Raw genomic sequence first — 25,946 nt, 5'->3', positions numbered from 1 at the left:
TAGGACAAAATTAATAGCACAAAAAAATTTGTGGCACATACTTGCACCAAATGAAAGATTACATGATTATGAAAGGCATGAAGCTAATCAAATTGCTCATAAGTTAGCTAATTTTGGTAATTCTAGTTTAGATATGGATTGTAAGGTCTCTGAGAAGTTACTTGCAAATGAATGTATGATCACAATTTGCATAGTTATTCTAAACTATAACTAATATAACCAACTAATAACTAATCATAACTAACTTCTAACCACCTTAAACTACATTAAACTAATTCTAATTAATATCCAACTATATCTAACAACTCCTTCCTTTATTTCTCTGTTTCCGTCGCTAACATTTCCTCGGTGGTTTCATGCATGGTCTTGCGACCTTACATGACCGAGATGAACTTCTTGTGGCAGAAGATGGTATTTAATATCAAGATCTTCAAAGATTTTCTTCAACTCCAGGACTAATTCTGATCTTCTGCTGCTCTTATCGGTATAATTCTGAAAGTTTATGGTGTGATTAACATATAGAGCCATTTTCATCTTGTTTACATTCTCGATATCCTTAACTATTACATTCGATATCCTTAACTATTACATTGTGGTTTGAACGCCAATGTTGAGGCCTATTCTCCAAGTATCTGAAAACATGTTATACAAAGTTGAAATGCACATTAAAATGGAAAATAGTAAAAAGTTATTAAAAATATAAAAATTGAAAAATAATTAAAAAAAAACGGTGAGGTAGCACTCAACCAAGCAACACTAAAAAAATTTACATGCATTAGCGTTACAAAAAAACAGACAGACGGACATAAAATATTACTCTAAACGTTAATGTGTGTGTGTGTATTCGCGATGTTGAAGAAATGAAATAAAAATATTTGGTATCATTAAATGACAACGTGAATAAAAATATTTGTGAGGTTGTGATGAATAAAAATATTTCTTCTAATGATGGTTTGGGTGTGGAAAAAGGAGCTATTTTTGTCACCAAATTTCACCCATTGCTCCCGAGATTTTTGGTACCAATGCATTTCCTCCTGAAAAAGAATATGGTTGTATTCTTGCTGGAGCTCTTTTTCAAGAAGGATATGTCTAAGGGAGTCAACTCTCTCAAGATAATTTTGAACCCCCTTGAACCTTTTAACCACACGCTGCTTTATTCGGAAGATATTACCGAATACTTCATGATTAAAGATGATGGAGTTTTCTCTAACCTTGGAGAGGGCGGTGATGGTGTTATGATTAGAAGAATTCCAAGATTTATCCACCAAATCGGCGTAATCATCATGATCAATCTAAGCAGCTTCAAAACGGAAAGGCCTTGACCCTCTAGCAAGGGGAAGACCACCAAAACAAAGAAAGAGCGGATTGTGATTAGAGTGAAGCCTGCAAAGAATTTCGACAAATGCCTCCGGGAAAGCAAGGCGCCAACAAACATTTGTTAAGCCTCTATCTAGCTTCTTAGGGAGGATGCGAAGGCTGTTGTTGCTGTGGTGCCAAGTGAAACGACCTCCAATGGTGGTTATATCCAGTAAATGACAATTATCCATAAAAGTAGAGAAGGTTGCGGCTCGAGAATGATTGAAGATTCCCCCATTTGCTCACTATGATATTTGTTTGATAGCAAGATATTTATTTTTTGAAAATTAGAACTTAAAATTTAGAAGTCACGTGACCCCCTGTTTTTGGTGTTTTGTTCATTTTTTTAATCATTAAATTAAAAAAATAGAAATTTAAATTAAAAAATAGAAAAAATATAACTTATATATCCCCACCAACTCATATCACTTACACATACACCACAAAAAAAAAAAAAAAACTCACATTATCCCACTATCCCACCATTCTCATGATCAAATTATCCACAAACAACTTCACAAATAAATACATGGTGGTATACATGAGTAAATTCATAATCAAAACTATTCGAACCACAAACCACACCTACTACATGCAATTGTTGTAACAATTGCATATTTACTTTCCTCCTTTCTCGATACATTTATCTTTTTTTTTTTTTTTGTTATTTCCTTCTCTCTTCATGTATCATCTCATCATTCTCTCTTCCTTATATTAGAGTTGTTGTTTGTTGATTTTTATTTTTTATTTATTTTTCAGAGGCAACGCTTTTGATGCATGTACACAATATCTATTGAAAAAGTTCAACAACTTCTTTACTCATTCTCATCTCATGTTATTATTTTCTATAATAATTTGCTCAACAAAATAAAGAGAAGTAGTATTTGATTTTCATTTTATAATATTTGGTACAATCTTAGTCCATCTTTTTCCTCTTGAGGATTTCATTTTCATTTTTTCATATTCCTTTTGATTTGATTTTAATCCGTTTGATACAATCTTAATCCTACTCTTTTGCATAACTATGAAACTCTATTTTCTGTTATTCTTATTTGTTTTTTTATCTATACATTAATTATGATGAGATTTTATAAATATGTCATTTTTTTTAAACAAAAAAAGCTAGAGGTGTCAGATCATCCCTACTATATTGGCACCCTACAAGTTCTACAACAATTTTTCTCTCTCTTTCTCTCATTTGTAATTTATTGTATGATATGTATAGTATATTCTTATTTTCTCATAAGATATAAAATATTAATTGCATACTTTTAATTACAAAATTTTCTAATCCACGACAGTAAGGATTCAAACGTGCTCTACAAATTTCATGATTGGCCTTCTACCATTTAAAAAGTTTTTTTTTGTCCTATTTTCATTTCATTGTTCTACCTCTCTTCTACTTCATTTATTTTTCATTTAAGAGTTAGAGAGACATTAAATGTAAGTGGTTTATTTCATTTATTTGTTAATTTTATACCATTTTTATTTTCAGTATTCAAATAATGTTAAAAAATATATTAAAACAATCAACTTATATTTTTGTTTAAAAAAGCCTATAGTATATAACATTCATATCAATATATTCAATACAGTTTTTTTAAACTACAATAATTATCAATAATAATTATCAATAATAAGTCAATAAAACATACCCGTGCAGTTTTATACTTGCACCTGACGCTAAAACTCGATTTTAATCTAGTGGCACAAAATAGAAATGTAACATGGCCACAGTTTCAAATTCCCAGTCACTCACTTCTTTCTTTATCGTACCATTACTCACTAAACCAGAATAATCTGTAGAACAAACTAAAATAGCCATGGTAAAGCAATCGTACAACATAGTAATTGAAACAAATTGTTTGACCAATATAACCGAAGATATGGAATAATTTTTGAGTAATCTATAACATTAAAAAATGCCCTATTAAATAAGTTTATGCTTATTAAGAAAAAGTCTGTGCAAAATTACGAAATCACACTCATGAAGTGTATTATATACATTGGAAAGAGATATGACAAATCTTGAATTAAATTGTTATGAGAGAGACCAATCTTAAATTAAAAAGAGGAATGAGACTCGTCAAAAACTTACATTGAAATCACACGGCGATTGTTGAAGAGGTCCAAGAAAAGAAAGAATGTCATCATTGCAATGAAAGCAAGAACAAATTGTCATACGAAGAAAACAGTCTCTTCTTTGATGACTATGGCAGAGGGTTCTTCCAGCATTGATGCCCATTTTTGGACGTAAAAACATTGATTTACACAAAAAATTAGAATTTGTCGATTAAGGATGAATTATTTATGAATTTTTAAATCGCAAACAACTCAAAAATCAAACAAAGGATATATCAACCTAGAAATCAAATTTTGAGTTGATTGTTTATAGAGACATATATAAAAATAAATAAAATGGATTTAAAAAGAAGTTTCATAGCATGACGCTTAAATTTATTTTTAGCGTTCAATCAAAACGTGCAAAATTGCAAAATTGTTCCGAGTAAGCGTATACTAACCGGTCAAATTTCATTCTCTAATTTTGTAGGAATGGTTAAAACATAATAAGACCCTTCACCAAGAATTTTTGGTGTGTTTTTAAACGAGATATGAATTAAATTTGAACTGTTTAAGAGATTCATAAACACACTGAATAAAAATTCATAATTATCTGTAACTATTAGAAAAAAAAATCCATTTTTTCAAAAGACATATTTTAACATTTTAAACATGCCTGCAAAAAATCATGAAAAAATTCAACCTTTATGTCGTTCTTATGGATTCCGTGTATATTATAGGGTTAAAATAAAAAGAATTTCAAATTACATGATTAAAATATATGTTTTTTATTTTACAGAGTCATTATTTGTCATATATCATGTATATTATAGGGTCTATTTTAACGATTAACCCTTTATTAAATTTCTCCATGTGAATCAATATTTTAAAATTGTTCTATCAACTTTTTTTTTCTTCATTTTTACCACTATCAAATATAGTTTGTGATCAACCAATCATTTAACAATTCAACTTTCATATCATTGTGTCTTTTAATCATTTATAAATAAGAGTCTTTCATGCTCTCTTTTTTTGTGTGCGTAACTACCGAAAATCTTCAAGCAAATCAAATCAGGATTGAGTCGATCCGTGCCTGACCATTACCTCCCACTCTAACTCAGTCAATCAACGAACCTTCACGGTTAAGGACCATTACCTCCCACTCTAACTCAATCAATCAACGAACCTTCACGGTTAAGGATCTACAAATCGGACTTCATTCTCATTATTAGTAAGGACATTAGAAACCACAAGAGAATGCACATTCAACTCATCTGCTCAATCCTAACCTTCTCGCATGCTTCAAACCATCAAACACTCTCCAAGCTCTACCATTTTAACAAAGCCACCTAACCGTTCACCGTCACTTCCACGGATAACACTATTTTGATCAAAATTAAATCAGATGCTTTCAGGAAATGTATGGTACGACGCTAAACTGTGTATGATAAGCCACAAAATATGTTGTTGCATTAAAAATGTATGTCGAAATAATGAAAGTAGCATAGAGTGTGATATCGAATGGGTTAGCCAATGAAAAAAATGCATGTTTGTAACTTGTAATCTTATAACTACCAGGTCCAGTGCAAGTAGTTGGTCTTAGTATGTGAGTATTGAAAATGCTAAGCATACCAAGTTGGATTAACTAAACATTTGTTGTGATGAATATTTAATTTTCATAAATGTATATGGACTTGTTGGATCATGATAGGAGTATGGATTCATTAAATTGTGTTAATACTAATCACACATCAACACAACATCTTCACTTAAAATATTTAATTATTAGCTAGATATATTATCATCACATTTATACATTGTTCACAATCCACTTTTTCATTCGATATAAAACTTTTAACTCATACTTTAACACAAATTTCAAACCAAAGTTGGTTCTTAGATACTTTATTCGCATGATATATAGGGAAAAAAAATAAAATATTGTGTTGGTAACACAATATTCTTCAGAACAGTTTACATTTGAATTCAGTTTGTCACACGACAAAGCACTCTGATCAAAAAAAGAATCATATACATTGTGCAAACACATAACACTATTTGTGACGCAACATAATATTACTGTGAAGACACATAAACTGATAAACCTGACTCTACCTCTTGTATGATTTGTTTTTCTCTTTACAATTTATTTTATTATTCATTTACAAAAATAAACCCTTGAACTACGTGAGTTATTCTCATCATCTTTATCCTCACCGCCTCATACTTCTCTTACTAGTCGACACCTTTGCTTTCTTTATGCATGTTTTCAGTTGAAAACAGCAAAATTGCAAAAGAGTACACAAATAAGACACAAAGGAATATCCCTATGAATGAGTCACGTGAATGAAAAAGAAAATATTAATAGTTTTGGACTGCTGAACATTAATTTGTTGGGTTAATTATGTTTCTAGTCCCTATAAAATAGCGACCTTGTGAGTTTAGTCCTTACTTAATTTTAATAGCATTTTTAGTCCCTAATTTTGTTTTTCTGCACTGAGTATTAGTCCCTTTTCAATTCAAATTTGTTTAATTTATGCTTAAACTCTTAAATTTTTGAACAATTTTTTGCAGACATGTTTAGAACATTACTAAAAGTTCTTCCGCAAAAAATTATCGCAAAATTTGATTTCTACATCCAGATTTTATTACTTTTTATCTTTAACTTTTGTCGTTTTAAAAAATTCATATTTAATTCATTTCATGTCAGAAAATTCTAAATTTTAGTAAACGAACCTTTCATAGTGTTCTAATCTTGTCTTAAAAAAATCGTTCAAAAATTTAAGAGTTTAATGATAATTAATCAAACTTTGTTTTAGCAGGGACTAAAATTATAAGTAAATTTTTTTTATAGGGACTAAAAATGCTATTAAAATTAAGTAAGGACTAAATTTACAAGGTCGCTATTTTATAGGGACTAGAAACATAATTAACCCTAATTTGTTTAAGGACTGCATTAAGCACTTTGATTCTAGTTTTAAACACTAATAGTCCTATTTTTTTATAGATAAATAAAATGACAATAATCATCAAAAATTTACACACACAAATGAATGAGCCAGGGTTTGAACTTTTGTGACAACATCCGACCTAACAATTTCAACATTATTGTCATTAGGAATGCAAGCAATACACATTTTAACACATATTTTTCAACACATTCTCTTTTATTGGTTAATATTCACATGGGTCCGACCAAATCATGCGAGTCCTATGTAAATTTGGTGGATCCCATGTGAATTTTAACCAATCAAAGAAAGTGTGTTGAAAAGTGTGTGTTTTTAACATTTCTCTTTTGTCATTTGAGTTAAGACTTGTGGACTAATCTTGATTCCAATGGTAGTTGTTGTTGGCTCATTGTAAGATAATCATGGTCCATTCAATCTAATGGTAGCTTTTTGTTTTAAAGATCAAATAGTTAAAATTTTAAAAATTAATGAAGTCTATGGTGGACCACTCTTAAAGTTGGTCCACCATAGGCATTTGTGGTTAAATTTAAAAGCGAAGGATTTATTTTGCAAACGGAGGAAAAACTAAGGGACCAAAAGGTACTTTTTATTAATTGTGGGACCAAAATAAAAAATGGAAATTAATTGAGGGACCAATGGATCTAATAAGCCAAATTTATATTTAATAAATTACATGTTAACAATATATATATATATATATATATATATATATATATATATATATATATATATAATTTTTATAAGTTTAAACATAATTAAACAAATTTCACTTAACATATATGGATCCAAAACATATTTAACTCTATTAAGAAATACAATGATTAGATGAACTTTATAAAGTTGAATATTTCTCCCAGCCAATTTATCACCTACTTAAATTTCACGTTTTTGTGAAATATATATGAATTGCTTCATTACAGCTAGAACCTTTTTTTTTTGGATTTATCTCATATCAATAACTCGGCCCCTACCACCTATAGGTAGTTTTAGACAAATTTTCTTTGAGGTCGATACCTGAATTCCAAGTATAGCTCACAATAATCTATCTTCCGGAGCATATGAGGATTCTTTCGCCATTTGAGGCGTTAGATAGATGGATAGATATACAATAGAATAAAATTCGGATACTGATCGAATCTTTCCATTTCTTTTTTGCAGTATAATATTGTAAGTAGATTTCGTTTCATTTATCATATTTCTTATTTAGTTTAGTTTTAATTTAGCTTTATGAGATTTTCCATTTTAAATTAAAAAGGAGTGTTTATGTCACGTTATAGAGAGCCTCGTTTCAAAATTACTTAATAATTTAACGAGATTTGATTTATTTATTTTTCCCAAATGTTAGGTGGTTTTAAACGCAATTATTAGTTTTGGTGTTTTTAGATCAAGAGTGTTAAAGATCAATTTTCAACAATTGAATGAAATCGATGTGGATCCCACAATTTTATGTGAGATCTATTTTTAAAGTGTGAGACCTAAATTTGATCCAATAAAAGAGTGAGTGATAGAGAGTAGTCATAACGCTCTTCATTAAACTTGGTTGGGAGGATAGGTTTACCCGGACGTGTCCAACGGATTTTTCAGCTTAAGCTAGCCACTGTTGTACTTCATAATGCCCTGATGTACTGCTACTTAATTGTCAAATTTCAATTGTCCGTGTACTTCATTCATCAAGATTTATTTCTCTGTTTAACATGATGAGCTAGTAACACCATAAAACCAAAGACTGATATGACTTCAGAGAAACTTGGACTGAATAACATAAATAGATGAAAATAATAACAATAGAGGAGACATGAAGTTACTCTAAGTGTACCTTTAAGCCAAGCGTAGAAAGGTAGGAACATCTTTTTGACAAAAATATAAACTGGCATCTCAAAAGTGTTTACACATTCACATGACTTAACCGGTTTCCCTCAAATCACTTATTTGACAGTGAACTGGGTTCGAATGAGGGCCCCACCGATATTCATATAACAGAGAACTAAAGAAAATGACTGTAATTGATGTAAGCATGAGGAAGTGATGGGTTGGAAAGAGTTATATTTTTCTGTTGTTCCTAACTCTAAATATAAGTCATTCTCTTAATTCCAACCCATTCTTAGAACCAAACAAATCCAATACTCTCCAAGTCTATTTAAGCGGGGAAGTTAATATAGATGATAACAACTGCTTTAAGCTAAGGGTTAAGAAGTTCGGTCCGACCTGGAATGATGACCAATTGAGATCACGGGTTCAAACTCAAGCAACAAAGTAAATATTAATATAATAACTAACTACTAACATTTGTTATTAAAAAAATATCATTCAATTATGATTAGAAGTTAAAATTGAAAGGTTAACCTTTTTAGTATTTCACAATGTATTCAAATTCAACATATAACTCATTTACAAACACAATAGAGCTAAAAATTAGGGAACATAGGCGAGGAAGGTTATTTCAATTACTACATTGACCTACAAACTATTATTCGGCACCAAGCAAATATGTCCTGGCAATTTTGATTTTCTAGTAAATGAAAATAATCTTCACTGAACCATCTGAAACAAGTAAAAAGCATGGAAGATATTGGCTTTGGTTGGCCAAACTTGACAGGGGCTTGAACCAAATTTGGTAACCAAGTCTGATCAAAGTTTTGAAATGACAAGTACAAAGTGCACACCAGTATTAAGATAAGTAAAGTCATGCAAATCAGAACTCAGACATATGACCATTATCCTGCACTCAATACTTTTCCGACCTATTTACTCAAACAATAGAAAACATTGGTATTTTTGTGGGAGCAGGGGTAACCAATCTTGTTCCAACAAGCTCAATTTGCAATGTCTTTCCATAAAGCTTCATTTGGTTGCACCTCCCGAGGGTTGCTAGAGCATCAGACTCCCTAGTAAAGAAAACTTCTGTTGTTCCTTTGGATTTTCCAAACTGATCGTAATGAATGGAATACCCTTCCAACTCAACTTCTTCAGAGAACAACAGCTGTAAAAGGCAGACAAGAGATTTCAATTTCTCATATTATCTGAATGACGAAAAAACAGCATATTTTACCCACAAAAAAAAAAAGGTTATAAAAAAAGACAGGGTGAGGCAAATATATCTTCGATGAAGATCATTATATGGGTGTAGCATTGGTGTTAGCGGCGAGTTTGGTGTTTGGGTACATGTCATATCTTAAAATTGCAATAATGACTTTGATTTACCTCAAAAGAGAACATAAAAGTAAAAATAAACATTTTCAAAATAAGATTCAGAAATCAGGTTGATATGGGGTTGTCATCGTCAGAAATAGTATTTACTAATGACGCTAATTGAATATACTTACCAAACAGCTACGAGTAGCAAGATTCTCATAACCAATATCTCCAAAGTAAACTATATGTTCTAGACAACAGAACATAGACATGAACATACAATAATGTTGAGAAACTTAAAAGTAAAGCTAGCATGTACATGAAGGGGAAAAGCTTAACGGCAGGAGAAAATTGTTGCACAAACAAAGGGAAAAGATATGATACACTAACACTACCACACTACACATAATCAAAATGTCACAAATTATACTATAGTAAGTGCATGTTATTATGAAAGAAAATCTAGTAGCATATGAAATGCACAATTAAAAATTATGCAGGAAATGGCCATGCCATGATGTACTGCTACTACTTAATTCTCAAATTTCAACTGTGACCGTCTACTTCATTCGTCAAGCTTTATGTCCACATGATGATATATATAAGCCAGAGCTATTAACAATTAAAATCATAAATTCAAAGATTAATATTAGAAACTTGAACCAAAGGCTCAACTGAAGGGATCAAGTTACTCTAAGAGTCACTTTAAGCAAAGTTATTTCGTTCAAAACTCATTATAAACAATAAATTGTAACAATCCAAACTCATTATAAACAATAAATTGTAACAATCCAAACATCAAAAGATATAACAGCTGGCGTAGTTTAACAGTAAATTACCAAATGCCTTGTGGCATAATGATAACAGTCTCCCTTTGAATGACAGTTACCGCAATCAAACCACCGGACTAATGTATCAGAATCAGAGTCTCATTCATTTGTTAGCTCAACATATTTCGAATTTTTCAATGCACACCCTGAAGTTCAACAAAGCAACTTCTATGTAATCAATGCCCCAATCGAGCCTCCCGGATTTTCAACTTAACTTTTCTGGCTTCATAGACAAGACCAGAGGTAGTGAGACCATCAATAACAGCTCTTTGAGTAGCCCTTAAGATCTTAAAGCCATCTTTAATAGAAGCAACCAAAAGCTTGGAAGCAATTCGGAACTTCTTAGCCCTGCAAAGGTTGTGCAGCATGATAGTATAAGTGAACGAATCTTTAACCTCCATATCATCAAAAACCTTCACTGCTTTATCAATATCACCAGCTTTACCCAAACAATCAAGAATAGAGTTAAATGCCACCAAATTAAAACCAAAACCCAACGTGTTCATGTAATCCAAATGCTTCATGGCACCTGCAAAATTGCCATCCTTACATAATCCATGGATTATAATCGTGTGGGTATACTGATCACATTTCATTCCTTGTTTCTCTATCTCATCCACCAACCTCAACACCTCATCAAACCTCGCTTGCCCGCAGAACAAATTTATCATTGTATTATAAGAAGCAAGATCCGGCACCAAACCATTACTCATCATCTTCTCAGCAATCTCATCCGCTTTTTCAATCTTCCCCGTCTTCACCAACGCAGCAACCACCGTACAATACGCAAACCCATCAAACGTAAAACCTTTCCTCCTCATCCCCGACAAAATCTCCAACCCTTGCTTCAACCTCCCACACCTAAAATGACACTTCATAACCGTGGTACAGGTAATCGCATTCGGCTCAAAACCAAAATCACAAAACTCATCCAGCACCCTCCTTGCATCCGCTAACCTCCTTGCCTTACACAACCCATTAATCATCGCATTATAAGTCAAAACCTCCGGAACAAATCCACGACGCTGCAAATTCCTAAACAACATCAACGCGTTATTCACATAACCATTCTTACACAAACCATTAATCATAACATTATAACTCGCCGTACTCGGATAAATCTCCCCTCTCTCAACAATATTCCGAAAAACACCGTTCGCTTCCTCCGGTTTCCCTAACCTAAAATAACAATGCATTAAAATATTATAACTCCACACATCAGGCCTTATTCCTGATTGAAGCATTTCATCAAACAGATGGCGTGACTTTTGTAACAAACATTTTCGAACCGCACCAGACATTAATGAATTGTAGGAAACAACATCAGGATTAATTCCAGCTTCTTTCATTCTGTTGAGAATGTTGTAAGCTGCATCGAAGCTGACAAAACGACAATAGCCATCAATTAATGTGTTGTAAGTGATAATGTCAGGGTTTAGTCCTAATTTGATTCCATCTATTAAAACGGTTTCGGCTTTGGCGATTTGGTTTGACTTGCACATTGTGGATATGGTTATGTTCATGAATTTCGTTGATAATCGAGTGATCATGGTTTGCTTTTTTTTTTTTTTTTTTATCATTTGGGTTTAATCATGAATGAAATGAGTTTTGAAGTGAAATGCAGTATAAATTGGAGTGGTTTCGTGTTGTTGAATCCGGTTGGGTTGGACCCGGGATTTGTGAAGCAATGTGGGAGGAGGAAGAAAGAGTGTGAATGCGAAGGACTGCTAGAAAGGAATCCTCTATCAGAAGTTACCCCTGAAACCCGGATAAAGAATTTCCTCCTCTTAACAATAGTGTTGTGGTGAGATCTGTTGGAACCGTTATACGTAAACTTCTTATGGTAAATAGATACTTCAAGATCGATACTTCCAAGATCTGCAAATTCAATATTACTTTCGGTTAAAAAAAACACAATGAAACTCAAAGACATAGTATGCATTTGGTACTGCACTTAAAAACCAAACTCAGTGATTCTGTCACTGAATTCAAAGAATCAAAGACCAAATATTTATGCAGGGAAGCAGGGCCGTCCCTATAAAATTGGAAGCTCGGCTCTCAGATAAAAATAGGCCCCAGATATAAATTAGTAGTAAAATGTCTAGAAGATTCATCTTTTCATTATCATATGACTAATGGGGATTCAGCATATGGCATGCACGTAACCATGCAATTTTTTTAAAATAGACACATACCTGAAGAATGGATCATAGATAGAACTGAACAAAGCATTACCCAGAATACGAACCAGATGGATGAAACCTGACCCAAATTTTGTGAAAATCAACTCGTACGAATTGAGAAAGGGTTAGCTATTGATTGTGCTGCAACGCCGGAGGCAAATGGCAATTGATTGTGTTTTATGTCTCGATTGAATTTTTGAATGATTTTTTACCTACTTGTTTAAAACATGGAAAATGCTAACAAATGCCCTAAGGGCATTGTTTAAGCATAAAAAAATATCAACTTTTGCTTTGGAAATTGTACAGTTATGACTTTAACCTGTGTTTGACTTGTATTTTCAAAACACAATTTCTATTTGTGGGTTCCTTAAACAATGTCCTTAGGGCACTTGTTAGCAAGACCTTAAAACATTATACAAACTTCCTCCACACAAAAATTAGTTCAAAATTTGATTTTTAGGTTCAAATTTTCGTTACTTTAATTTTAAAATTTGCGTGTTTAAAAAATTTATATTTAATAAATTACATGTTAACAAAATACTCCCTCCGTCCCACAATGTAAGACGTTTTGGGCATTTCACACGTATTAAGAAATAGTAAAAGTAACTTTAAAGTTAGAATTGAAAGAAGAGAAAGTAATAAATAGTTAAGGTTATAATAGGAAAAGTAACATTAAAAAAAGAGAAAGTAATAAATAGTTAAGGTTATAATAGGAAAAGTAACATTAAAGTTGTATTGGTATTGTAAAACGACATACAATTTGGGACAAATTTTTTTCACTATAGCGACATACAATTTGGGACGGAGGGAGTATATATATATATATATATATAATTTTTATAATTTTAAACATAATTAAACAAATTTCACTTAACTTATATGGATCAAAAACATATTTAACTCTATTAAGAAATACAATGATTAGACAAACTTTTATAAAGTTGAATATTTCTCCCAGCCAATTTATCACCTACTTAAATTTCACGTTTTTGTGAAATATATATGAATCGCTTCATTACAGCTAGAACTTTTTTTTTTTTTTGGATTTATCTCATCAAAGTATCAAACAAGAACAAGTTCTCTGAATCTCAATTAACAAACACACTAACATTTCAATTCTAAAACCTTACATTACAAGTATTCAATTCAAATATTTAGCAAAATTCATCAAAATCACAAGAGTCAAGAGAAGGGTGTACCTTAAGAAGGTGCAGTAAGAAGAGAGCTGAAGTGTGGACAACGACGACACAAGACCGCGAAACCCAAATGCACTACCTGAAATAAAGCAATCAAATCTCAAATCAAGGAATCACACCAGATAAAAAAAATCAAGAAATTAACAAAAAACACTCAAATCAAGAGAAAAGTAGAAAATTTAAAAAATAAAATTCTTAAATAAAAAAAAAATGAAAGAAATTATAACTGAAAAGGAAGAAGTGGGGAACTGGGAGTAAAATTATGAGAAAGAATATAGCAGACATGTATAAAAATGCTTACTTTATACAAAGAACTCTGTAGTCAAATTCCAAACCAAAAATCTATGAAGCACGAACACCGACACGGACACCTGACACGACACCGACACGGTCACTGCTAATGTAAAAAACATAGGACACTGACACCGCTATCTATATATTAGTTTATTTATAAAAGATCTAAATTAAGAATCAAGATACATACATATGCATCTAACCTGAGAAATTTATTTCATTAAAAAAAAGTTATATAACAAGACACAATAGTATTTGATCTTTATTTATCGGTTTGCTATCGAAAAAATTTAAAAACGTTGTAACCAACTTTAATGTCTACAACCTCTCATTGATCAATATTTTTCACACATCTTTAACTCTTTAATCTATTGTGTGTGGATGTAGAGAAAAAAATTCAAACATGTTTGAGTTGTCCGTCACGCCTTGTATAACTGTTATATAGGTGTCGGACACCGGTGCAAAGGAGTGTCGAAGTAAAGAATTAAACAACTTATTTAGGACACTTGTCCGACACGTGTCTACGGATGTCATAGGAGTGTCGGACACCGACGCGTGTCGGACACCGCGACATGCCTAATCTTACAGGTGTCCGTGCTTCATAGCCAACAACTCCCTAATTATGGCAACCAACACAATTTTACAAAAGCTATAGAAATGAAAGGAAATCCCAAGACTAATCAGCAAGCATAGGATTGACAAATAGAGAATTTCAGTAATGAAATACAAGATAAAATGCATTAGGATCTGTTCATGTCATATTAAAGCAGGCTGGTTGGATGGGTATGATAAAATGCATTATTATCTTCATATTATAGTGGTCTGCTCTTGTCAGTTGCAGATCCTATATATAGACTTCTTATAGGATAATATATAACATGCAGGCACTAGCTGGAATAACAAAATTTGCTGACTGTCTTAAGTTACTTCACAATTTTCATTAGATTGAACCCGAATTGAAAGTGCAACATCAATAATGATTATGAACGTTTTTGTAAGACATATGGGGCATCAATTTTTAAGAATCGTTATTAAATACTTTGTAGTTTATGCATGATGGTATGTATGTGATTTGAGGGAATCATATATGATACAAAAACATATGATGCTTATTCGTCAAAAAAAAAAAAATGATGCTTATCTTATGATGATACTAGCGGAAATACGGGCACTATCGTGCCCGTCTGTCCGCTCTTTCTACTGCGCTAACGCATGTGATTATTTTATTACGTTTGTTTGTATAATTTTGATTAAAATTTTAAAATATTAATGGAAATTATTGATTTATTGAATTATAAACAAAATATTGTCAAGACATACAACAAAATTATTTTCAAATCAACATATTTTTAGTTTGCCTGAATTAAGATAAAATAATGATCATTTATTGTTTATTCTAATAGTAATTAGTAACATCATAACATAAATGTATAAATGACATGTTATGTAAAAGAAACATTGCTATGATTGAGATAAAAGAATATCTCTATAAACTACATTTTTCGTAAAGTCTCCATCTTCTCCTTCTATTTTTCCTTCTTTAATGAGAATTTTTGTTGAATTTTGAGAAACTTCTCTAGATAAAACTACATATAATTGACCATGGCTGAAAACATGCCGTGGAAGATAGATTCCGACATTGTGAATTGTCTGCCCTTGTGACTTATTTATGGTAAAAGCAAAACTTAGTCTAACGGGAAACTATTTTCTACTAAGCACAAAGCGATGTTTTTATTCCTTTAAACTGCAGTGGAAGGAGTTTAACGGGAAAGGATGTTATTGCTTATTTACCCTTTATTTAATAATTAAAAAAAAACCACGGTTTTTTCTCTCTCTCTCTCTCTCTCTCTCTCTCTCTCTCTCTCTCTCTCTCTCTCTCTCTCTCTCTCTCTCTCTCTCTCTCTCTCTATATATATATATATATATAAAAGCTACGTTATCATATTTTGTATAAGCAATTATAAACCAGCAAAGTTATTATACTTAAAATTAATCGTAAATAATTTGAATCATAATCACTTATAAACCAGCAAAGCCAAATATAATCCATAAAATAAATCGACTTTGATTAGTTGTAACATGAAAGAAAAAGAAAAAAAAACATATAGGTTAATTTTGAATTCTAATGCAGAGGGCTGAGAGAGGTTGAGAAAAACTAAACAATGCAGGAACAAACTATTAACTGTGAGAATCCTACTTATTAATATTTACTATAGTGCTAACAAATCTTTTTCAAAAATATTTTGAGTCCTAATCTTTTTTTAGAGGATTTAAAGTCCAATCATTAACATTATTTTTTTGCTCACATTTGTTACTAATATTTTTTCTAGAGGATTTAAATTTCAATCTTTAATAATATTTTTTGCTCACGTTTGTTACTAATCATTTTCTAGAGGATTTAAAGTCCAATCTTTAACATTATTTTTTGCTCACGTTTGTTACTAATATTTTTTTAGAGGATTTAAAGTCCAATCTTTAACATTATTTTTTGTTCACGTTTGTTAATAATCTTTTTTTTAGAGTATTTAAAGTCCAATCTTTAACAATATTTTTTTTTCTCACGTTTGTTACTAATATTTTTTTAGAGGATTTAAAGTCCAATCTTTAACATTATTATTTGATGCTCATGTTTGTTACTAATCTTTTTTTTATAGGATTTAAAGTCCTAACATTCTTTTTTGCCCACGTTTGTTACTAATCTTTTTTTAGAGGATTTAAAGTTCAATCTTTACCATTATTTTTTGTTCACGTTTGTTACAATTGATCAAAGGCTAAGGAAGAGTAACTTATATTAATAAAATAATATGAAAATACTGTTTTTTGTGGAAGTAATAAAATAATATGGAAATGTTGTTTTTTGTAGAAGGGATATGAAAATACTTGACAATCTTTGTCGGTTGTATTGAGGGGATCAACACAGATGTACAACATAAAATCGGCTGAAAAAAAGTAACATGAGTTTTTGTTTTGTGCTAGTTTTTTGTGAGTTTGATCTGCGGTTAACGGAGGTAAAAGAGGGTTAACGGGGACGATTAGAGACATAAATTATTAATCCACGTGTTATTTTATAATTGGGTAACAGTAAGAACAATTCATAAGGAATTGTGTGTAAGTTTTTTTCTTAAATTAAATTTTTTATTATCTATTTGTTACATGTGTTATTTGAATTTAAAATTAAAATTAGAAATTAAGGGTATTTTTGGAAAGAAAATTCCAACCCAAAAGTGTGCTGAAAGGGGTAGTTTTCTTTATATATAGTATAGATATATTCGTCAATAAGCATGTCTAATCACTAAACATATAAGCACACAAAAAACACTACTTTTTTTTTTGTGTGCTTTTTCTCTTTATAACAAATAGCCTTAACGCTAAATTTTTTTCCCGTTAGTTCAATTTCAATTTTTGTTTATTACAAGTTCAAATTGAATCCTTTTAATCGAATAGAAATAAACACAAAATACAAACTCCAAACAAAAAACCCCAATGAGCAAGAAATCTCTAGTGGCCCAAAACAAAGCCAAACAAGACCACATGAAACAACAACACTAGTATGTAGTGAAAATCCCCAAAGCAAACAAAAAACAATATCCTTAACCTTAACTATAACACATACGGCCAACACAAGGCTGAAACTAGGTGTGTAAGCGGTTCGGACTAAACCAACGAAATCGAAAGTTCAAACCGAACCAAACCGAAAAAATATCCGACCTTGTTTGGTTCAGTTTGAAACTGATCCGAACCAATCAAAACCGATCTAGTTTGGTTTGGTTCATGGTTTTTCATTTCGAGATCTGTGAAACCGATGAACCAATCCGATGATAACCTCACTCCTTATTTTACTAATATTATCCTACCTAACACAAACTTATGGTTAATCCCAAAATTAAAGTCCAAAATAAAATACTTTTTAATCCATTCACTTTCTCTCATCATTATCTTCATCTCATCTCATCAGTCAGACTCTTTCATTTCTACTAAAAAATAACCCTAGCCATCAACCACACCAAACCAATTGTTCATCACCACCGGCCACCGCTGCGATCGTATATATCTTGGTTAGTTTTATCATGTTTATGCCATTGATTTGTTATTTTGACTATGTTTTAATTTTAGGATGTGCTTTTTGGAATTTTTGTGTTTGTTGATGAATGATGCATGTATGTATCGTGGATGATTGAAATATTTAAGTTTGATGAAGTTGTTTTTGAAGAATGATGGATGAATGAATTTTGGATCATATGTATGAAATATTGAGTAAGGTTAGTTATGAAAAGATGTTTGAAAAATAGAGAACATGAAAAAACAAAATATGAAATACAATTATACAAAGTTCTATGAAATATTTTTGTGAGAAAATAGAGAACATGAAAAAACAAAATATGAAATACAATTATACAAAGTTCTATGAAATATTTTTGTGAGAATATGAATTTTTTTTAATTGTATTATTAAACAAACCGATCAACCGAATCAATCCAAACCGAACCAAACCGATTAGTTTGGTTCGGTTTCTTTTTTGAAAAACAGTGAAAACCGAACCAATCCGAACCGATGAAGATTTCATCGATTCGGACATTTTTTTGAATGAAAACCAATCCAAACCGAACCGTTACACCCCTAGCTGAAACAACCTGCGAAAAAATCCCAAGGCGCCTCAACAGAACTACTACCACATCACACCCAAAGACACTAAAACACTCCGACAATTATGACGTAAAGAAAACCTCCCCAGGGGCTGAACAGGCCCGCCTAAGCACACAAAGACGCACAAAAACCTTCAACAGAAATCAGGTGAGAACAGACATCGACACCAATCAGACAAAAACCGGACTGAACAATGTCTGAACCGAAGTGACTAGACAACACAACACTAGCCAATTCCAAGACGAAACGCAGTTCTCAGTAAACCCAGTATCGGGTCTACTAGAATCATGTTTTTCAAGCATAAGCAATCATCAAATCATCAAATCAGAATAAGTTTCTTTACTCAAATCACCAAATCAAGATTGATATCTTGAAACTGATAAAAAAAAACGGAAAGAGTTCCTATTTCAAATGGTTTCAAAGGAGAACGACATGAAAATTAGAAACTAAAATTAAGGTTATTTGAGATTATAGGTTATGATTCTATTAAGATGAATCTTTGGGCAGAGATTAGAGGATTAGGGTTTGAAGGGTTTAGTTTTCGTGATAAGATGAAGATGGGTTTTAGTCGATGATGAGATGAAGAAGGCTTGTCTAGATCGATGTAGGGCACTGGCTTTGAGAGGGTATCTATCTGGGTTTGTGAGAAGAGAGGGAAAGGAAATAGTTCAACGCGAAGAATGAAAACATTTGCGGTTTTTTTTTAAATAATTTTTTTATTTGATAAGGGCTAAGAGAGCGCCTAGTGATAAAGTGCTAACAATTACTACTAATATATTCTTATATTAGCGTTCCCGTAGAAAACGATATCATAATTTTCCTTTCTTTTTTTAAATACACTATGTTAGCGCTTTTATAAAGAGCGCTATTACATAAGTCGCATGTTAATAGCGCCCTTAGCCAAAATGCTATTATAGGAGTCAGGGTCAGCTTTTTAATAGCATTTCATTTTAAAGTGCTATCAAATGAGCGCTACTAGTACTAAATGTCAAAATTGGCGTAGTGCCTTCATATCATTGTGTATTTTAACTATCTATAAATAAGAGTCTTTAATATATATGTTTTTTTTTTCCTCTTTGTGGTGGGGGGCATTATTTACTTTTTAGTGGGAACAACGAAAAAATACTGAAAATCTTTAAACAAAGAACTAAGTTGTTGGGGCAGCTGCCCTTAACGAGTTGAAGGTAGATCCATGCGTAATCATCGCCTCCCCACTCTAAATTAAGCAATCAACGAACCTTCACAACAATAATCTATAACAGCTTCCATACAATTCAACTGTTCAATCCTAACCTTCTCACATGCTTCAAACCTTTAAACACTTTCCAAAGCTCTACCATAACACCTTCGGCAAACCCACCTTAACCATTCAATATCGATAACACTATTTTGATAAAAATTAAATGAGTTGATTTAAGGAAATGTATGTTGAGACGCTAATCCGTGTCTGATTAGCCACAAAATATGTTTGCATTCAAAATGTATGTCGATTAAATGATATAAGCACAAGTATGATATCGAATGTGTTAGCCAATAAAAAAAAAGTCGATCAGATCGCATATCTCGATAGATTTTATGCGATCAAGAGTTATCATTTGTAAGTAGGTCAAGTGCAAGTAGTTGGTTATCAGGTCAAATGCAAATAGTTAATCGTAGTGTACGAGTGTTGAAAATTCTAAGAACAAGGATTTCTATTCCTTAAAATATAACTGAAATTAGTGTTGAATGGATTTGTTGGGTCATGATAGAGTATGGATTCATTAAATTATGTTACTACTAACAGACAAGTGAAGTGAACGCATCTTCACTTAAAATATTATATTATTAGATACATCATCATCTCATTTATACATTGTTCGCAATCCACTTTTTCATTCAATATAAAACTTTTAACTCATACTTGACACAAAATTTGGCGAAAGTTGATTCTTAGATGCGTTGTTCGCATGATAGGTAAAATATTGTGTTGGTAACACTCTTCGGAAGCAGTTTTGTCACTGGACAAGCACTAAGCGCACTCTGTTAAAAAAAGAATCATATACATTGTGCAAACACATAACACTAGACACGTTAACTGATAAACCTGACTCTACCTCTTTCAAATGAATAAAAAAATTAAATTGCTAAAGAGAAAAAGAAATCATACATACAAAATAAACCTTGAAGTACGTGATCGTTATTCTCATGTTTATCCTCACCGCCTTGTACTTCTCTTATTAGTCGACACATTTATGCAATTTTTCAGTTGAAAGCAGCAAAAGAATACACAAACAAGACACATACACAAAAGAATGCACATGTTTATTCTTGTTTAAGGACTTCATTGAGCATTTTTATGCCAGTTTAAAACACTAATAGTCCTAATGCTTTTTCTGGTAGATAGACGAAATGAATAGATTAAAAACTCACACATTAAAAACTCACACACGAATGGATGAATCAGGGTTTGAACTCTCTTTACAGCATCCAACCTAACAATTAGAACATTTTTGACATCTGAGCCAAGACTTATGTACTAGTCCTAATTCTAAGCATGGAAAGGTATTGTCAATTTTAACAACAATAGAGTGGATGTTGAGCACAATAACATCAAGTGAAGTTTCTATAAAATATTTATGGTCCAAAAATGAAATTTTTTGATAAAAATTGAGATTTAATGATTGAAAAAAAATTCTAATTAGATATGACAAATTAAAAGTGTTTGGACTTTGGATCCTCTACAACGTAGCTGCAGGCTGGTTATGCAGTTGTTGTAGAAACAGTTAGATTTGTAGAGGATTCAAATCTCAATTTATGGTAAACAAAAGATGACAAAATCTACAACTTATCCATATTTCCTTCAAGGAATTTTGCCAATAATGTAAGAACATTGATTAAATGGATTATTAATATTATTGATTGATAGTGAAATATTTCAAACTGTAACTTAGAAGTTTGATACAAAAGATTAAAAATGAAATTTAACATTTTATAGAATATTAATTAAGATTCTTTTTAAACTTTTCAATAGACCTCAAATTTTCTAGTTACAGTCTTCTTTTATATCAGTTTTTAGCAATGCAATACTAGAAAGATAGGGGAGAACCATTAGTCTAGGACAAAATTAATAGCACAAAAACTTTGTGCTACATACTTGCACCAAATGAAAGATTACTTTATTATGAAAGGTGCAAAGCTAATCAAATTGCTGATAAGTTAGCTAATTTTGGTAATACTAGTTTAGATATGGATTGTAAGGTTTTTGAGAATCTACTTGCAAATAAATGTATGATGATCACAATTTGCAGTGTTATCCTAAACTATAACTAATATAACCAACAACTAATCATAACTAACTTCTAACCACCTTAAACTACATTAAACTAATTCTAATTAATATCCAACTATATCTAACAACTCCTTCCTTTATTTCTCTTTCTCATCGCTGAAATTTCCTCGGTGGTTTTCCTCCGTGGTTTCATGTATGGTCTTGCGACCTAACATGACCGAGTTGAACTTCTTGCGGCAGAAGATGGTATTTAATATCAAGATCTTCAAAGATTTTCTTCATCTCCAGGACTAATTCAGATCTTCTGCTGCTCTTATCGGTATAATTCTGAAAGTTTATGGTGTGATTAACATATAGAGCCATTTTCATCTTGTTTACATTCTCGATATCCTTGACTATTACATTGTGGTTTGGACGCCAGTGTTGAGGCCTACTCTCCAAGTATCTGAAAACATGTTATACAAAATATCAACATTAAGTTGAAATACACATTGCTAATATAAACATTTATTCATTCGATGGTAAATTAATTGAAGCTTAAATGCAGTTTTGGTCCTCATGTTTTATCCAATCCGGGGATTTGATCCCTCCGTTTCTAAATCAATCTCAAATTGGTATAATAAGGTGACTAAAGGTGCAATTAAGCCATTAATTTAATCGCGTTGTTTGCCTAAGTCGATATATATCAATTTGCAAGCAAGAGAAAGTATAACAGATGCAACTAAAAACTTCTAATATTAAAATTTAGAGTTAGAGCATAGTAAATACTTACGCTTTTAATCTAGTTTTCAAGGCTCCAATACTTTCTATTGAAGTAGAAACATCAACAGCAAATTCAACAGAATCACTCATTTCAGGACTCCTGTAGAAGTTACTGATTGGCTTAGTTGCAAGAACTGAATTTGGATAGAATATCTTTTCATTGTCGTATCTCAAAAAGATTGTAGTCAATATGTTCATCTCTTCTACAATCATCTGTGAAATACATATAATAAATGTATTAGGTACTTCTTGATCTGCTATATTAATGATATAAGGGTTATATCGATTAACCGTGGTTTTAAATGGCAGTCTGCAATATAAAGGATTTTGAGGTCTGCAATCGCAATTGCAATTTCGACTATATTTTCCTGCAATATAAATGATTGTAGTGTAATTGCAACCACAATTGAAAACTACCTGAACACCATCAATGACACAACGATCACCGACATCGAACGGATGCATCACAAAAACAAATATAATAGCTTCAAATACGGTCTTAGCTGTGTTACCAAACACAAACACCACAAGTAAGAGCTGTGATGAAATGAAGACAAGAACTTGAGTTGTTAAGAGTCCCATAACAAGCAGCCACACAATAATGGACAAAACAAGGACAATTGCAGAAGCAAGGTTATTCAATTCATCAACAGCTGTTTTTGCATCATTTAGTGAATGTACAAGTGATCGACGCTCTAGGTAGACTTTCACCTGCAAACATTAGTAATATATGTGGGCATTGATTATAACATTAAACTGAGCAATAACTTGATTGTTGGAATTTGGAACAAAAAATATACATGCTGAAAGGAAAATTCCAACACATTTTCTCCTACTTACTTATGGCTACAAGAAAGTATAAAATGATCAATAAACATACGCTAAGCAATCACACTGAACATGACACCGAAACTGATATGTAGAAACCGAAAATAGAAAGAAAATAGACGTGATTGAATGTGTTGGTGTCCTACGAGTGTCAGACACATACATGTGTTGGACACCGATACATGCCTTTAATCTGAAGTGTCGGTGCTATATAATCAAATAGACAAATACTAAAGACTATATCAAGTGACTTTACCAGCCAGTTCTTAAGAGACTTCCTCTTAATTCTTCCAGTCTCAACTGCTCCTTCAAAAAGTGGAAGCAAATTTTCTACTTCTTCAATTCTCATGAAGCGCCACAGATCATCCTTCTCAATGCACCTGATGATTTCAACGGTTAAACGGAAATATGATAAGCCAATTCCAGAGAAAATGAATCTAAATCACATTGCAGGGAGATTTTAAAGGGTAACAAAATCTTACTTGCTTCCTGGCTTAGCAACATTCCTGAAAATTCGATACGCAGCTGCCTTCGCTTCCCACTCACTAGTAATTTCATTATCTTTGTTATCACTCACATCTTCATAGATGCTCTCTGGTGTATAGCTGATGGTAGACAATCCAGAACTCCGGATAACATTAATCAATCCTTTCATAGTCCAAGCCGAAACTTTCTCTTGTTTCATTTTCTTGAGCTTGTCCACATCAATGACTTGTTCTTGTTCTTTCTTCCCTTTCTTCTCATTATCTCTAATCAACGTCTTGAAACTAAGTCGGCCTCTACTCGAACTCTTACCTACCGTCTCCGCCATCTCCATCAAAGGAGGACCAGAAAGAGTCCTAAGAATGTACTGATGAAAAATTGATTCTTGAACCCGATCGAAAAATCTAGACGATTGAAAATGTGAAGACAACAGCTTAATCAACAACGTTTTCGCCAACCATATAGCTGATGCAATAACACAAGAACCAAGTGCCCTTGTGATGTAATCAAGAACCCTAATAACTTTTCTTGTTCTCTTAACTCCATTGTGGAAAATTAATCTCCATGCCAAAAGTACCAAACAAAGCCATATAAAAGCTTGAACACTCTTCCTAACACCATAAACAAAGTACAAAACTTTCTTCTTAAACAGAAAGTTTCTTTCAATCAAGAAAACCAGAACACTGATAAACCAACTAGTGACTAATCTACCAGAGATAATTACCAATGTAACCACACACCATTTCCAAAGTTCCAAACTCCAAATTTTCTTATGTTGCAACCTATGAACAATTAAGGTTGCAATCAAAAACCCTAAAATGCAAACAAAAGCAAATAACTCAATCAAACTCCAAAGTTTCCTCTTTTGTTTACCAGATATCTTACTCACTTCAACTTCTGCAGTCTTGTACACTTCTTCATCATCATCATCATCTTCATCTTCTTCTTCCTTCCCTCTTGGAGTACCAATCAAAGATGTCCTTGGAGTAACAACAGTTCCACTTCCATCATGAACATCCCTTGGAGAACCACCTGCAACCTTCTTCATTTGAGTCTTTTCTTCAACAAAGGTTGCATCTTTTGGAAATGGTGGCTCAACCATTCTTGACTTTGGCTTTGAAAATTCAGACCTAGCCAAGAAAGTGCTTGTTGAAGGAACTTGAACATTGCTTCTTCTGAGATTCTCAAGCTCCATGAGTTCTGCTTCTGCATGTGACCCTTTTGGAGATGGAGATGAACCCATCTTGGAAATGAACTGAGGAGAGTAGGAACTGGTTTCAGCAACATGAGTACCACCAAAATCACTGTTTTCTTCGTTGTTTGAAATTCGAAGAACAACCTCGTTTTTTGTCGTTTTGTTGTCTTTCATGTTTTTTTGTTCTTCTTCTTCCATCACAAGTTTATAACTTTCTAGATTCTTAACTAAAAAATTTCAACTGTACTTTAACTGAAAGAGAATATAGAGATAGCTTGCAGCTTCTTCAAAGTGGAAAATTTTCAAGCACAGAAGAAAACAGAGATTTATTTTATTTTGTCTATTTTTGTTTATGTAAAGGATGTGTGAATGTGACATTTTGTTTATGTAAAGGATGTGTGAATGTGACATGACAGATAAAGAAAGTTATGCTGACTATGATTGACTAAGAAAACTCAAGGGACTTTTTGATTTTTTTGAAAATTCTTACTACATTGAAAATTAATTTAAAGTTGTATTGAATAAAAAAAGGAATGTCTTAGGGCATTGGTTAAGAAATTATAAATTGAAATATATTTACTTTTTTAAAACTTGAAAAAGTGTTACTTTTAACGTTGATTTTATTTTTTTTTCTTTTCATTTTTAGTTGTTTAACTAGTATCCTAGGAACACTGGTTAACATGATCCATAAAAAAATGAGTTATGAGAGGGAAGACATCATTTTAATATAAACTTCATTTTTTTA

At 32.0% G+C, this 25,946-nt stretch overlaps 2 protein-coding genes across 3 annotated transcripts; both read right to left on the bottom strand.

Annotated features, from left to right (window-relative positions):
• Nucleotides 1-25,570, bottom strand: LOC146945986 (mechanosensitive ion channel protein 10-like). Of its 2 annotated transcripts, none has more exons than XM_085744243.1 (5): nucleotides 24,006-25,537; nucleotides 23,780-23,903; nucleotides 23,113-23,406; nucleotides 22,706-22,908; nucleotides 1-632 (listed from the first exon to the last, which is right to left on the bottom strand). In XM_085744243.1, the coding sequence occupies exons 1-5, from the start codon at nucleotides 25,397-25,399 to the stop codon at nucleotides 557-559; spliced, it is 2,091 nt and encodes a 696-aa protein (XP_085600369.1). In that variant the 5' UTR covers nucleotides 25,400-25,537; the 3' UTR covers nucleotides 1-556. The 2 variants fall into 2 exon arrangements, with proteins under 2 accessions (XP_085600369.1, XP_085600368.1); XM_085744242.1 differs by lacking the exon at nucleotides 1-632 and adding an exon at nucleotides 21,799-22,378 and having other exon boundaries at nucleotides 24,006-25,570.
• Nucleotides 8,672-12,733, bottom strand: LOC146945987 (uncharacterized). Its single transcript, XM_085744241.1, has 3 exons — nucleotides 12,544-12,733; nucleotides 10,358-12,226; nucleotides 8,672-9,366 (listed from the first exon to the last, which is right to left on the bottom strand). The coding sequence occupies exon 2, from the start codon at nucleotides 11,926-11,928 to the stop codon at nucleotides 10,525-10,527; it is 1,404 nt and encodes a 467-aa protein (XP_085600367.1). The 5' UTR covers nucleotides 11,929-12,226; nucleotides 12,544-12,733; the 3' UTR covers nucleotides 8,672-9,366; nucleotides 10,358-10,524.
• Nucleotides 25,571-25,946: the final 376 nt, after the last annotated feature.

Source organism: Medicago sativa, chromosome 2 (genome assembly GCF_051527215.1).
Source record: "Medicago sativa cultivar Bolivia chromosome 2, Bolivia_mono, whole genome shotgun sequence".
Lineage (NCBI taxonomy): Eukaryota > Viridiplantae > Streptophyta > Magnoliopsida > Fabales > Fabaceae > Medicago > Medicago sativa.
Note: the sequence above shows the minus strand (reverse complement) of the source record. Positions and strands in the feature narration are given on the sequence as shown.